General features: G+C 43.2%; 1 protein-coding gene across 1 annotated transcript; it reads left to right on the top strand.

Moving 5' to 3' along the window:
* Positions 1–1,026: 1,026 nt before the first annotated feature.
* On the top strand, positions 1,027–7,212 carry LOC122903302 (spermatogenesis-associated protein 31D1-like). The gene is made up of 2 exons (XM_044244077.1): positions 1,027–1,058; positions 4,491–7,212. Exons 1-2 carry the CDS (start codon positions 1,027–1,029, stop codon positions 7,210–7,212), a joined length of 2,754 nt encoding a protein of 917 aa, XP_044100012.1.
* Positions 7,213–16,569: the final 9,357 nt, after the last annotated feature.

Here is a 16,569-nt window from a genome sequence, read left to right as displayed (position 1 = left end):
CCAGGCAGGAGACCTGTTCGTGCAGAACTGAATGGAGACTCTGCTGGGCCAGGGGGAAGGCTGTCCTACCCTTTCACAGACGACCAAGTTAATCCTGCTAGGCCAGGGGTGTCAAAGAAAGGGCATCCCAGTTTAAGAAAGACATGAGAAGTTAGGACGCAGTTCAGAGGAGAGCTGTCCTGAAGATAGAAGAGTTTAGAAAAGATGGAGCAAGTGTGGAGGGAAATACCAGGATTATTTAAACCTGACAAAAAGGAACCTGGAAAAACTCTCACAGGGAGTTGATTTTCAAACATATATGTGGGGATGATAATAGAGGGTGGAGCATCTCAACCACATTTCCCTGAAAGGCAATCCTAGGAAAGGATATGATGGCCCACAAGGGCAATCAGGTAAGGCTCTTGCAGACTACATTCTGCAGGAAGGCTGAGACCCTCCTGGGTCCCACCCTGCCACCAGAGGAGGGGATCAATGGCTTACGTAGCAGCCTGTCACCTCTCCTGGCCTTTGGGGAGTTTAGGAAATGTATGTATGTGCTCCTCCCCCAAATTCATATGTTGAAACCCTAACCGCATTTTTTTTTTAACAATTCCCAAGTTTTATTAGAAACAGGCTGTGCCCCCCGCCCCCAGGAAAGGCTCACGGTCAGCTGGTGCACGGCGTCCAGGCCCAGGCTTCACGGCCCGCCGCGGCTCCGTGCGGCTGGGCACAGGCTTCGGTTGAGGCAGGCGTGTCAACGCGGGCGGACGGGCAGACACGTCTGCTGGCCAAATCCCACCAACAGTCCGTTGATCTCACTCCAAAGCTCCCGGGGCAGCCAGGCCTCCAGAACCCCACGGGTCTTCTCCAGGGACTTGGTCGCTGTCTTGGTCCACCCGAGTCTGTGGCGATTCTGTGCACATGCGTGTCCACCGCGATGCCAGACACGGCGTCCCAGGCCACCGCTGTGGCCAAGTGCGCCATTTTGGGCCCAACGCCCGGCAGTGCCTCCAGCTCTGCCACTGAACATGGGATGTCCCTGCCATAATGCTGCTGCAAGATGGCACTGGTCTTGGGAGGTGATTAGGTCATGAGGGTGGGGCCCTCATGAATGAGTTTAGTATCCTTAGAAAAGAGACCCCAGAAACCTCTCACCCACATTTTCTGCCACATCAGGTTGCAGGGAGAAGATGCACCTGCCTGTGAACCAGGAGGAAGGTCTCAAGGTACACGGAATCTGCTATGCCTTGATCTTGGAAGTCCCATCCTCCAGAACTATGAAAAGAATATGCGTGTCATTTAAGCCACCCCATCTATGGCATTTGTTGTAGGACTGCAACTCACTGAGAAGGGATTTGTACACCTATGAGGGTATTGAGGTACAGAACACAGTAATTTAGGTTGAGTAAGTACAACTGGGGTCAACATTTTATGAAAGGATGAAATAAAAGGAGAAAACACTTTATGCTTCAATATGAAGTATACTGGATTGTTTTGTCTAAGGGTGTATGTGTGTGTGTGTGTGTGTGTGTGTGTGTGCGTGTGTGTTAGCTAGTCCCCAAAAACGTTATGCAGGTTAACTTCACTAACGTTAGGAATACAAGTGCTACAGGGATACCTCCAAGACCATTTGAAGCTTTAATTCCTTACATTTGTTTTCTACTGATTTTAGTTTGAGGATTATTGAATATCACATTATTGATTTTAATTGAGTCAGCCTCTCTGACTGAAGATACTAAAGGCTGAATAAAACAAAAACTGAAATGTGCCATGCAACATCTAAAAAACTAAGTGTGAAAGAATTTTACGGTCTCTATCTCGGTTCATACAAGGCAAACATTTTCTTTTAAAGGTTTTATTTGACAGAAAGCACACAAGCAGAGAAGCTGCAGGCAGAATGAGTGGGGGAAGCAGGCTCCCCGTGGAGCAAGGAGCCAGATGTGGACCTTGATCCCGGCACCCTGAGATCCTGTCCTGAGCTGAGGGCAGTTACTTAACTGACTGAGCCATCCAGGTGTCCCAGGCAAACACATTGCATATGAAAGATGTATCTGAGGACCTGTGGATCCTGAGTATAAATATCAGGGGACAAGTAAAAATTCCAGGTAGCCTTGCAGACATTCAAGGCATGGAACTAGTAAGACCCAAGTCAAGGTCTCAAACACTAAAGGGGGACCCAAGTAATATATGCATAATACATGGAACATACAGAAAGTTTCATAAATTTTATAAGCGATATAAAGGAGTAGGAAAATGGGATGGCAAACTTGAAGGACCTAGGAGGGGTGGAGAGGTCTTCTGAGCTAGTGAGTGGGGCAGGGGCTGGGGACACACCTTGTTCAATTGTCACCTACCCCACCCTCAGAAACTCTTTGTGACCCTGCTCTGTGATGTAAGCCTGGGGAGGATATATATTCAGCGTGCGCACAGTATAAGCTGTCTTGTGATTCAGACAATGGAGTTCAAACACTGGAGTGTTCTCCCATTTCTGAATAGCGATACTAAACCATGTCTGAGCTTAGGCTCAACATGCTTGTGGACTGATCCCAACATCACCGTTCTGTGTGGGCTGGGATTGCTCCTTCTGTTCCTGTGCTACCTGGTGGGGATTCCATTACCAACTCAGAAAACGAAAACCACCCAAAAGGTAAGAAATGCTTGCGGGGGGGTGGGGGGCCTCAACATAGATTATTACGATTTCCATTTCTAATCCCAATTTATCTGTTTTTTAAGATTTTGTTTAAGAGAAAGCAAGTGAGCAGAGGTTGGGGGGGGCACGGGGAGAGCTAAGCAGGGAATGCAATGTGGGGCTAGATTCCAAGACCCTGGAATCCTGCCCTAGCCCAAATCAGACACTTGAGCCACTGAGCTATCCAGAAGCGCCCAATCCCAAATTTTAAAACGAGTTTGGTAGAGTCAGAGAAACAATTAAAACGGGGCGTTCTAAGAAAACAGACATTCATTCTTCTAGGAAAAGAGGCCTGGCAGGGGAAGGGTTAAGGAAGGACTAATGTTTCTACTGGAAACTCACAATCTCCTGGGTTTGGTGGCAGGTTTTGGGTAAAATCCCAAACACAGGGTATCTATAGTCATAGATTGGATTACTTTGAGAGTATGGAGTCTGTGTAAAAGAACAAAGCTTCCCAGCATTTGATCATGAGGCCCTTCCCCAAGTCAAGCATCACTTGATCAAGCCTTCCTTCATGCTGGGCTGAGGAGGAGAATATTGCTGAGCTTCTGAGAAGAGAGTGGGGTCTGAGCTATGACCCAGGATACAGGGTCCCGCCTAAGGGAGCGCAGACGTGACTGTCTGTGTCCTCATTGAGCAAAGGACTTGTGACTGAGAATGCCAAGTGTGGGCCTCCCAGACAAAGTCCTCAGACTTGTTCAAAATAGCAAATATTGAAAATATTTTACTACCTTAAAAACTGAAAAAAGCAAGGAACACAATGTTCTGTTAATTAAAGTCACAGTCTCCTTGGATAAAGAATGTCTCCAGTTCAGTGAGGAGAGTAAGACATGGATTCCAGGCTCTCTCTCTTTTTATTTTTGTTCTAGCGTCAGGGCAGAGCCAAGAGGAGAAGGAAAGGTGGGACTCTGGAAGGTGAGTTCTGCCTATTCCACCTGAGCTCTCCAAGACTGATCCTTGCTGTCCTCTCCATGAGGGCCCCGTCCATGATCTCTGAGGATGTGAGCCTCTAGGTACATTCCCTCTCAGAAAACAGAGGCCTCAGAGGAGAGGTTCATGGAAATACACCCAGAGTGCAAAACCCTTCTCAGATTCCCTGCTCTGACCACTACTGAGCATGAGGCAGTGATGGATCTGGACAATGAGTGCTGCCCAATAGGTGGTCGTGTGAGGTGTCAAGAGTCAGAACTTCTGTCTCCTGACTTTGTGAAAGCTCTGTGACATCACAGATACTCCCGAGTCTTCCTCAGGTAACCACAGACCCCTCTGCTTAAGAGAGGTGGTCTGATCATCATATGGGATAATTTACATGAAAATAGTTTATACGTGAAGCAAGATTACTAACCAGCTTCACATCATTGGCCATTTGCCCTTGCCTATGGATTATCAGGGCCTTCAGAGTCCCAAGACCCCAAGTCCGTCCCATAGGAAGACTCTTGTAGTATTGCCTATGTTATACTTTCACTACATAACCCATTCTCCTGGTTTCCCAGGTGACAGATGGCACCAAAGAGAACTGGAAGACACCCGGAAGCTGATCTCTGTTTTAAGAAGGTGACCAGTCTCTCCCCTTCTATCCTGATGCCTCTTAGAGCACATGTTATGCAATTGCAGAATTCACTGCAATCTGTCATAGCCATGGGAGGGGGTTGCCATAGGAACAGAGAGTGGGGTGAAGGCTACTGGGTACTCTGGGAAGTCATAATGGTGGGGCACTGTGAAGGGACAGCAGGCTTCAGGTGGCCCCTCCCTCATCAGGCCTGCATGTCTTCCTCCCCTGGTTCTGGTCCAGGCTGCATCTTTGTACCTCTGTCTCCTGCAGACCCCTCGGCCGGCATCATGATACCATCCAATTTCGTCAACTATTATGTCCAGACCCCTCTTGTGAGGTGTGTAATAGTGCAACTGCTGAGATCAGTCAGCTGGTGTTCCTGCAGGCCCAGGAAGATGCGACTCCCTTGGCTTCCCCAGCTCCTGTGACTACTTCATCGTTCACTCGCTCCCCTGACTTCTCAGCAGTCCCTCCAGGAGACCTAATATCAGCTCCTCTTCCTAAGCCTTCCCCACCACCTGCTTCCAACTTCTCACCTAACCCAGTGATCCCTGTGGCAGACTTTTTTGCACCCTCACCACCCGGTGATCCTTTGCTGCCAAAGTCTTTACCTCCCTTGGATTCCAAATCCCCAAGGGACCATTTCCCACCCCAGCCCCTTGCCTTTCCTCCTGTCCAACCACATCACGCCCATACAGTGGGCCGTAGTGTCCAGAAAGAGACAGTGTCTCTAAGTACCACCTTCTCTCTGGACCCTACCCTTTCCCAAGGTGTCAGCCCCTTACCGGAGTTGTCTCAGAGGGTGAATCCCACTGAGACCTTTGCTCGTCATCCTGCACCACCAACCCGGTCTGCTTCACCACCGCCAGACTGCAATTTAACTGTGCCTCAATCTAAATGGAGTTCCATCTCAAGGAAGCCTGTTCCACAGAGCTCACCCCCAGATAGCTCTGGTGGGTTGTCGCCTTATTTCCCAACAATCCTAGGCATTGACCCCTCCCGCTTGTCAATTTTAGACCTCCCTTGGTGGCAAACTCATGCCAAAGGCTTCTTCCCTTCAACCCTGGCTCCACGTGATTTCCATCAAGAAGTCCTGGCCCTCCATTCTTCAGAGGCTTCTTCCAGGGGAGACCCTGCAGCCAACCTTGTAGAGCCTGGTAAGCTCTCACTTCTCAGCCCTGATGCCCTGGCACTTCTAGAGAAACAAAGGCCAAAGAGGAGTGACTTCCTCCTGTGGAAGGAATCAGAGGGATCTTTTGCAAAACAAACAATTGTTGATACCCATGATTTGGCATCCTCCCTCCCTTTCTGGAGCACCAAAAACCAATCAAAGGAGCTGGGTATACATCAGCAGCGCCCATACCCTACAACCTTGGAGGAGGGCCATTTACAGCAAACCCCCATCCAGCTCTTCTGGGGTCTCCAAACTCCACCTAGCGAGTCCCTCTTCCCGGCTGCTGATGCCTCAGATCACATCTCAAATGCCTCCCCTGAGCAGGAATCCCCAGTAGTTGCCCACCCACTTCCTCCATCCTTGCCTGAGAACCCGCCTCAACTCCTGCCTCAAACCCCGCCCTTACCTACCCCTCCTGTCCAGCCCCAGGCCCACCTTCAATCCCCAATCCCAATCCTGCCATCTGGTCCTCTACCCGACATCAAGATCTGTGGAGTGTGTTTTCACAGACCTCGGAACGAACCGGAGAATCTCACTCCAAAAGAAAGGCAACATCTGGAATGGAACGTGTTGCAGAAGGTACAGAAACGTGTGTGGGGTTTACCCACTCTAGTCCAAAGATCCCAGGAGGACTATTGCCCTTCAGCTCCTAACCCTTCTCTCAGCCACAAGGCCACCAAGGCCCAAGTGGTAATCTCTATCCCCCCTGGACAGTTTCCTCTGAATGAAGAGCTTCGGAGAAAACTAGAGAATCACCTTCGAAAGAGGCTCATCCAACACCGGTGGGGAATTCCCCGCAGGATTTATGAGTCTCTTGCGCTGATGAGCCGTCCCAGTACACTGTCACAGCTACCTGAGTCGCAGCGCTTTCGTGGACGCTCATGGATCCCTAAGAGTCCGAGCAAATTGAATGACACTGAAAGCATCAGTGACGAGGACTCAGAAATGCTTCAGCGAGAGGACGGTGAACTGGACAAGGACAATGACAAACTGAAGAAGGGTCAGGAACACAGCCCAGAGAATGGCCCAAAAGATGATCTGCTGAGTGACCTTGAGAGCACTTCAGATAACGATATGGAGCATGATTCTGAGAGACAACTTGGGAGTCCATCAGAGAACAGCTCGACTGTGTCTGTGGAGACTGCAGGTCAGACACAACTGGAAAATGTCCTGAAAAGACATTTGCACAAAAAATCTGAGGAAATCAGTGAGGGTCATCTACCCGGGACTGTGCATCATTCATGGCATACAATAAAGCAGACATCACTTCCTTCTGAGAAATCCCAGACTCAACTAACACAAAGACGCTTGCCACCATCAGACCTTGAGGTTTACTCCCTGAATACCTGCCAGGAGCTTCCCTTTGTGGAACCAAATGTACAGCAGATGCTTGAATCCCATATTAAAAGGTTTCGTTGGAGGATGCTATGGGGCCTTCCCTCCAGGGTCCTTGAATCCATAGAGATCTTTAAATCAAGAACGGCCACATCTCCCTGTAGCCCTGCCTGCTCAACCAAACTGATTCCTGCAGCAAATTCTAAACCTGGGGGCGTCAGCCCCCTTAGAGGAAGCTTGAAATCTCTCCATGCAGACAAAGCAAGAACGGCAAATTCAGCCTCTCTTCTGGATCATCCTCGCCCTGCCCCCTCAACTGTGGGCAAGGAAGAGCAGAGAATTCCGAGGCAATCATCCTCCAATACCCACCATCTGCTTGTAGAGGATCTTCCAAAAATTAAGCATGACAGACAGACTCTTAAACCTGTCAAACATGTCACCATAGCCAACAGATGGCCCCCAAAGCCACCGGCAAGGCAATGAGCCGAAGGATAGGAATGCAAATTCCAACAGTAGCAGAGGAGGGCAACAAGGCATAAAGATGAAGAGACCAGAATGATATTCAGGACCAAGAAATTTCATACACATCAATCACAACCTAGCATCTTGACAACCAACAAGCCAGTTAGCTCCCAAATTATAAAGGGGAATGAGCATCAAGTCAAAACCACCATCCCACCAAGCATACCGGTTCCGCAAGATCCTAAATCATTGAATCTCAACCACTCTTGCATGAGTTAAAGCTAATGCTGGAGGACAGGGAGCATAGCCAGGCCCAAGCCCAATACACTGGCCTGCCCCCTGCCTCAGATCATTTGGCTTATAAGGCCTCACTGACTCATGCCCCGAGTGTATTCCCTGGGGACACGTGAGGTTCCCCGGTGCTGTGCATCCCTCCAGAGGACACAGGAATTCCTATGGAACAACAGCAGGATCCCTGGGTCCCCAAGCATGTCATTAGGAAGTGCCAGAATAAGAATCCCCCACTTGCCGCAGAGAGCATGAGGCCTCCGTGTTCCAAGGCCCAAGAGCGTGGTGGTGGGGATGCAGGACAGGGAACATCCCAACCGAGAACAGACAGGTTCCCTACTAAAGATGTGGCACTGAAGAAGAGGTTCCCTACTCAGGACGCGATATAGAAAGTAAAGCTGGGAAGCCAGCCTTCCCAGATCCTATCACAGTAGGGTCATCTGCCTTCTGAAAGCCTTTCACAGAAGGGTCAGCCTCCTTCTGAAAGCATTTTCAGTTAAAAATATTATGTATATATATTTTTTGCAATGGCTTACTCCTGGGGTAAAATGCAAAAGGCAGGAAAACTCCCAGGAGAAGCCCAGTCCCCTATCATCTGTGAAAAGCAGAGGCCTACTTAACGGTCGAGCTGCACTTACCAGGATGCCCAAAGCTCAGAAAATCATGACAGCTGTTGGGAAGTTCCAAGACGAGAGAATGGGGCATCTGGCATGCAATAGGCAGCACCTGCCCTCAGCAGCCCATTCCCTCCCAACCAAGTTTGGGAAAACCCAGAAGAAAGCACAAGTGCAGGCCCTGACACAGCCTGTCCCAGGGTATCCTTTCAAGTACAGGGTTCCCGCCTGTAAGGAGACAAATACCAGGTCCTGCCAGCAAGAAGCTGTCTCTGCTGGCCAAGGACTTCCTGGAAGTAACAGACAGCTCAGCAGACAGCCCCAGAAAGTTGTGGCATTTAAGGACCAGATACCACATCAGAAGTATCCCCTCTTCCATGACCCTCAGATTGCCTGCACCTCATCCAAAGGCCACCTGCAGTCATCAGGCTGCCCAGTGGCCTCCGGCCACTCTCACGACTCCTGAAGGCACTGTGTGCAGAGATGTGTGTCTACTAGTTAGACGTAAAACTTCTCCAGAAATAATAATCGCTTGTGAGGAATAAATATTTCCCTAATAAAATGATGTCTGTTCTGTGTACTGTCTTGGGAGCATGGGTTTTGGGTAAATCAGTTCCACTATCACTGCTTGCTTCCTTTGGCTTCTAAAAGGTGACCAATCTCCAGGAACTCTTGGGAAATATGTATCATGTTCCCCCCAAATCCCCCTTTTTGTTGTGTTCTTACATGTTTCATTTTGCAAGGACCACTCCTTGTAAAAGGAATAGTCCTTTGATATTGTGCTTTTTTTTACCCACTGTAATCCTTCAGTTTTTGGAAAAATTATAAGCCAGCAAAATCAAAGAACAAACAAAAAAACTTTTCCATAAAGTATAAACAGTTAAGTTCACTTAAAATTAAGTTCACTTAAAATTTTTTGCCATATATTCTTATTTTTCCTGCTATGTGATCCCAAGGCATTCTTTAAACAAATAAAAACTCAGACATTTAAATTATAATGCTCTCAACTTTAGCAAAATCCAGAAACAGACTTTTTGAACTTTAGAACCGCAGGGATTGACAGCTCTTTATATGCTATGGGAATAGCCACATGAGAAGGTATTATTTACTTATCCCCTATAGAGGCCCATACATATTACCTAGTAGTAGCTCTGACTGCCAGGCACCAGTCATGCCAGGGACATGTCACTCAGTCACCTCGAGTGGAAATCACTGAGCATTACTACTTTTGAGGTTAAGCAGACTAGCAGAAAAAGCAAGTCCTGACTTGACAGATTGTAATGATTTCAGGGACAGGTTAGTTAGATGAAAGAGTATACTAGAAGAATCCATGAAACAAGATGGGATAGGGAGGGAGACAAACCATAAGTGACTCTTAATCTCACGAAACAAACTGTGGGTTGCTTGGGGTGGGGGGTTGGGAGAAGGGGGGTAGGGTTATGGACATTGGGGAGGGTATGTGCTTTTGGGTAAATTGGAAGGGGAGATGAACCATGAGAGACTATGGACTCTGAAAAACAATCTGAGGGGTTTAAGTGGCAGGGGGGTGGGAGGTTGGGGTACCAGGTGGTGGGTATTATAGAGGGCACAGCTTGCATGGAGCACTGGGTGTGGTGAAAAAATAATGAATACTGTTTTTCTGAAAATAAATAAATTGGAAAAAAAATGCTAAACCTGGAAAAAAAAAAAGAGTATACTAGAGTCACTATCCTCCTCAAGGTCCTTTGGGTGTTACATTCAATAGAGTGACTTAGCCAATTGGATTTCTTAGGACACACACCTTCTGCTTTCTTATCTTTGGGCTTTATTCATTCATCTTATTGTCTATTCCCTGAAACCAATGATTCCTTGTCTTCTTTAGGACCTGAGAAGCCAGGTCTGTGGTATCTCTCACAGCAGTGATTAGTTTAACTCAAAGTTTGAAAATTCAGCCGCATACAGAGGCCAGGATCACAATGAATGAGCTGGACTGGATGTAACAAGCTAGAGCCTTACAAGGAGTCTCAATGTTGCACAATTGTGTCTGAAATAGACCTGCCTCCTTTTGGACCCACTGAAGTTCCAAAAGGAATGTGGGCCCTATGTCACTATGAGTTCTGATTTTTAAAAGAATTTTGCAACGTCAATGTGAAATGTGAAATGTGAATTTTGCAATGTCAATGTGAAAATCTCTAATTTGTAAGTGCCGGCCCTCATAAATTTAAATTATCAAATATGTGCATTGCATATCCTCAGCCCAAGGGCAATCAAACTGGAACCTCTTTTTAACCATTCATTTGATGAACTCATTTGTATATGACACTTTCAGTATTTTACATTCACTATGTGAGTATCATAGACTTTTATTTAAATAGGTCATAGTTTTATAATACTCATTTTACTTCTTTGTCAAATAGATCAGGCGCCTTTATATTGAGACTGTATCATGTCCATTTTTACTTTAAAACCAATAAGGTGATTTACACATAAAAGTGTTAGTAGGTGTTAATTTGGTTGATAGGCTAATTAAATTTTTTTAATGAAACAAATTATTATGGAAAATATAAAGGAGTAAAATTGAAATGGAAGAGTAGAAATTTTTCAATAAAAATATATCTTAAGGAATATTATTCAGCCATAAAAAGAATGAAATCTTGCCATTTGCAACAACCTGGATGGAGCTAGAGAGTACTAAGATAAGCAAAATAAGTCAGAGAAAGGAAAATACCATATGATTGTGCTCATATGTGGAATTTAAGAAACTAAGCAAGTGAGCAAAGAAAAAAAAAAGAGAGAGACAAACCAAGAAACAGCCTCTTAACTATAGAAGCACAAACTGATAGTTGTCAGAAAAGAGATGGGTGGGGGGGATGGGAGAAATAGGGGATGAGGATTGAGAGTACACTTATGATGAAAATAATAAAATAAAATAGAAAAAAAATAAATTAAGATGCAAATACTTTTATAAGGATGACATTAATGATATAACAAAGCATTATAGGTTACCTGAAAATGTATAGTTGCTCATAACATTTTAGATTTTAATAAATAATACAGATTTTATTTATGTCTATATTAATGTAACTGCATTAGATTAACATGATTTAAAGATGAAAGAGACACAGTAGCCTCATCGAAGGCAAAGTTAAGAATGTGAATAATTTTCTTACCTAGTTAAGAATTTCTCAGGAACTTGGACAAAATGGGAAGAATAAAAGCATGGAAAACAGAGAAGACCTAACCCATCTGCTAGGCAATTATTTCAATGGAACAAATCTAGAAAGTTTTTAAAGTAACTGTTGCTTGATAAACACATGTTTAACACAAATTATTTAGCTTTAAATTTTTAACAATTACCATCTCACTAAAGATCATTTGCTTAACTTTTTAGCAGTTAATTACTCATAGAACTTGACTTTCAGCAAAGTAATGCAAAAGACAGAAAGGCAAATACCCTACAAATGCATACAGACAATTTAATCGGCTTCATATAACCAGAATCTAGGGATCTGATTATTTTTTAAGTAATTCAAGTTAAGAGGATTCTTGCTGAAAGATTTAGCCATTGCTTGGTCATTGTTCCCAAAAGTTTTCTTATCCAATTGGACATTTCTCCAGAAACAAACAAACAAAAAAGTAGTTCTGACTTTTTGAGTGGACACAGGATACTGGGTAAAATAACTTTTGGGGACAATATTAAATAGTCTGTCTTGCTTAAGCTTAATAATAAACAAGGTATTAATCAGAAAAAAAGATATGTCTTAAGAGAAACATTAGCCCAGAAGAAGCATTTGTTATACGGGTCAGATGAGTTAGGGGATCTGAGACTTTTCAGAGAGTTTTTTGCAAATTGCAGAGAACTACATAGATGTTAAATGTGTTATTGTGAAAAAAAAATACACAGAAAACTTTGTACTTCATTAACAACATAAACAGTGGCAATTTTATTTGTTCATCCACTAATGGTTGGTAATTATGTCTATGTCTGGTCTATAGTTGGTAGTTTGACACAAACAAAAAAGAAATATCTGAGTAAAGTCATTTTCATTTCTTTAGGATTTCTTCCCTGTGTATTAGTTTCCTTTCAAACAGTCCTGTGTTTTGGTTTAGAGGAAGCCCCTACATTTGAGTAGGACAAAGAGAAATAATCTGAGAAGAGATAAACTAAGACATTTCAAGGCAGAGCTTTTTACTTTTCTTTGTTTGCTTCAGTAGGATAGCTCCCTTGAGACAAAAGTTTTCAAGCAAAAGCCTGTTTCAAATGAGTAACTTTTTAAGAGAAAGAAATAATTAAAGCTGTTTGAATGAAGTCAAAGTTTCATACTATCATAAAGATGGGGAAAATACAGAAAATTGGCTTTTTGTTTATATCTTCACTGGGAACTTCTATGTACACACATTTGAAAAAGAGAAAAGTGGGGGGAAAATGTTATTACATTTATCTCAAGAAGCAAGAATGCTTCCTGACCTGCATGAGATGTCAAACAGGGAGTTCTGTTTGCGGTGAGAGGTAGGTCATTTATAAGATTACTTGTCAGTACACATTACATTACATTTTAGAGGACACCATTATGCACTAATTTTTTCCCTTTCTCCCCAACAAGGGACTTTCTTATGTCTGAAAGGGGCACTCTATGTGTGAGTGAGATTAACTCAAGCCTCTCCTTTCACACCCTTACTTAGGTACCAAATGATGGGCTTGCCTCTGCCGTTGGCACCCAGGCAAACCAAATCCTGACTGCCAAATTACAGTAAAATAGTTTCCCTCCTGATGCACAGACCCATAGGATCAGTCATTGGATTCATGGGATGTGATGGTTCATTTTATGTGTCAACTTGCCTGAGCCAAGTTAAACATCATTCTGGACACATCTGTCAGGGTGTTCCTACTGCCCTCCCCAGTGTGGGGGTGCGCCACCCAGTCCACTGAAGGCCTGACTAGAACAAAAAGGTGGAGTAAGAGGGAATTCACTCTCCCCATTAAATTGTTTTGAACCTGGGACAGCAGTCTTCTTCAGACTCCCAACTCACAGCTTCTACCACCAACTTTCCCGGTTCCAGATTTTCAGACTCGGTCTGAAACTTACACCATTCCTGGTTCCTGGGTTTTGGATTCAAAGAGGAGCTCTCCTATTGGCTCCTCTGCGTCTTCGGTTTGCCTCCTATAGCTAGAATATGTGTAGGCCTTCTCACATTACAAAGTGTTTTCATAAATCCCACCTAATTCGGTTTCACAGCAACAATGTTATAAAGTTTAACATAATCTTTTAAGATTTACAGATGTTATACTCAGAACTATACCCTACATGTAGATCTTCATACCAAAGTCTATGTTCTGTGTACCAAACAAGACTGAACAGAATAATTCATCAGAGAGAGAAAGAAGAAGAGAAATTCAGAGAAGGTCAATATTCAAAGTAAGCAAACAAGTTATAAGTTTATGAAAAAGAAGAAAGTTGGTAGGCTTGCATAAGTATAGTTCAAGGCAAGGACACCCCACATGACAGGGACAGAAGCATGAGGTGGGATATCAGGAACCACATCCAGGTAATGGTATTTCTTTCCATTTGGGAGGAACATAAGGTTTTACAGAACAGAGGAGATATATGTAGTAAAGTAATTAGGGACCAGATTATCCCGTGTCACAGAAATTATAATCCATGTCAGTATTGGGAACAGAGCTCTCCAAATAGCTGTAATAAAAGAAGGAATATGGAACAGAAAACCTGTAAAGTGTCTGTCAGTTCTAATATTTCAACATTTTATACTGTATTCCATGAATAGAAAATTTTAGTAATGAATAGCCATGAAGATTTTAATAACCCCAGTAATACCTCTTTTTAAATCATCCTGAACATTAGTCTTTGTATAAAACAGCTTTGACCATATTCTCCTACTGAAAAGTCATCAGTTGACAGCAGAACAGAGTCCAGATTGGGGAGATTTAGGCTCTCCTTCAGTACATTGCTTTTATGTTAAATAAATGTTCATTGTGTTGAGCAACTATTTATAAATTATATAAACTCTTGGATCCTAAGTACTCAATAGTAAAATAAGAAGAAAGAAAAGTTGGCATTTTTCCTATTAATGGTGTTTCCTAAATTTTTTGAGTCAAAATAGCTTGACTAAGCAGTTCAGGATACAATTAGACCAGCTCTAATATTTTCACACAAAATATGCATTATAAGGTTCAAAAATTTCATGATCATGATGAAAAATAGAAGAAGCCCATTTTAAAAGAGGTCAGATGAAATGTTCAGTGCGTGATCCTTTGAGGTTCTAAGTTTTGAAGCACTAAACACCAAAGACTTCAACCTACGCTTTTTTTATTTAAATGAAATTCATGGGGTATTTATTGAGACCAACAGAACAAAATTAATTTGCACCAACTATAGGATAAGCCCAGAGTCCAAAGGGCAGCAACTTCTCAGCACATCGAGTATATATCCATATCCCAGTGATACCAGCTCAGATATCTGCAGAACAGTGTCCTGTAATTATTCAGGAGCCATCTACCCTCTTTGAATAACCCTGGGTCACAGTCAAAGTGACCCTTTAGAATGGCAGTTTTATTCCATGATCTCACTCTCATATAGCTCTATATTTTGTTGCTTAGTTTTGCTTTCTTTTTTTCTTTTACATTTCAAACATATGCTTTTAAATCAGTGTTTAATGTTGGAATGTTTTAATAAGGGTCATAAATTTTAAGACCTTCTTATGTACCATATTTACAGGGTTTCTTAAGGTCCTTTACTTTTCCATTTTCTTTGGTATCTGCTAGGATGTAGTTGGCCTTCCTATTTTGCAGATTTCATAGATACAAAGTAAGGAATGCATGCTGGGCTGCCCAGAGCTATGATTTTTTTCCATGCTGTCAACAGAAATAACTCAAGAGAAAAACTGAATAATCTTTTTTTCTCACATTGAAGTATAATTGACATACAGGGGTACATTAGTATCAGGTATACAACAAAGTAATTGAACAAGTCTATAAACTGTGCTATGTTCACCACAAGTGGAACTATTGTCACCATACAAAACCTATTAAAACACATTGACTATATTCCCGGTGCTGAACCTTTCATCCCATTGCTTACCTGTTCCACAACTGGAAGCATAGACCTCCCTGCATCCATTTTGCCCATCTCCCCACCCCCCACCCCTCAGACACCCACCAATTGTTCTCTGTATTTATGGATCCACTTCTACTTTTTTCTTTTTTTTCTGGTTGGTTGGTTGGTTGGTTTTCTTTTTAGATTCTACTCTAAGTAAGGTCATATGATACTTGTCTTTAACTTATTTCATTTAGCATAATACTCTCTAGGTACACCCATGTTGTCATAAATGGCAAGATTTTGTTGTTTTCATGGCTGAATTATATTTTACAATTTATATATACATATATACACCACATCTTCTTTATCCATTGACCTGTCAATGGACACTTGGGTTGCTTCCCATAGCTTGACTATTGAAAATAATGCTGTAATAAACATAAGTGAGCATAGATCTTTTCAAATTAGTGGTTTTGTTTTCTTTGGGTAAATACCCAGTAGTGAAATAACTGGATCATACAGTATTTCTATGTGTTAAGTTTTTCAGGAATCTCCATAGTGTTTTCCACAGGGGCTGCAAAAGAAACTAAAATAACCTTTTACAGTTTTTTGATGTTAGGGTGCAATTATGACAAATGAACTAAAAGCATATTTTCTCAAAATAGTCTTGATTCCAAAAATTTCTACTAGACAAACATTCTCAATGTGTCATTCAAGTTAGTAGGAAACCTCAGGCTGGGTTAAAACTGGTTTTGAAAACTAGTTAAAACCATGTTTGCAAGCTGGGATTCATAGACCTCTAGGGGATACACAGACATTCCGTGGGAGAAATGAATACCCAGAATAGTAAAGGAATCAATTTCCAAGACCTCCCCTTAGGCAGTCTTCCCGAAAACTCACTATCCCCTGAAATACCTTGTGTTGAAAGCCTTCAGGCAGGGCGGGCTTCATGGGCATGTGTGACCAGTGCAGGGGCACAGGGCCTGCCCTTAGTTTAATGCTCTGCTATAATGGCCTTAAAATTCTTAACCATTGCTGCCAAAAACATCGGAGTATATGTGCCCCTTCTGTTTCACTCCAAGGAATAGCACAGAGGACCATAGGGGAAGGGAGGGAAAACTGAATAGGAAGAAATCAGAGAGGGAGGCAAACCATGAGAGACTCTGGACTCCGGGAACCAAACTGAGGGTAACAGAGGAAAGAGGGTTGGAAGACAGGGTAACTGGGTGATGGATATTAAGAAGGGCATATTTTGTGATGAGCACTGGGTGTTATACCCAAATAACGAATCATCGAACACTACATCAGATACTAATGATGTGCTATATGTTAGCTAATTGAACATAATAAAAAAATTAATTTAAAAATATTCTTAATCATTTTTTAAGAAGGGTCCTGCATTTCTATTTTGCTGTGGGCCCCACAAATTCTGTAGCTCAGGT

Source organism: Neovison vison, chromosome 1 (genome assembly GCF_020171115.1).
Source record: "Neovison vison isolate M4711 chromosome 1, ASM_NN_V1, whole genome shotgun sequence".
In the NCBI taxonomy this organism is placed as follows: Eukaryota; Metazoa; Chordata; class Mammalia; order Carnivora; family Mustelidae; genus Neogale; species Neogale vison.
Note: the sequence above shows the minus strand (reverse complement) of the source record. Positions and strands in the feature narration are given on the sequence as shown.

Coding starts and splice junctions, on each gene's coding strand:
- LOC122903302 (XM_044244077.1), top strand. CDS start 1,027: ATGCTGCTGCAAGATGGCACTGGTCTTGGGAG. Junction 1,059..4,490: donor GATGGCACTGGTCTTGGGAG/GTGATTAGGTCA, acceptor TGTCTCCTGCAG/ACCCCTCGGCCGGCATCATG.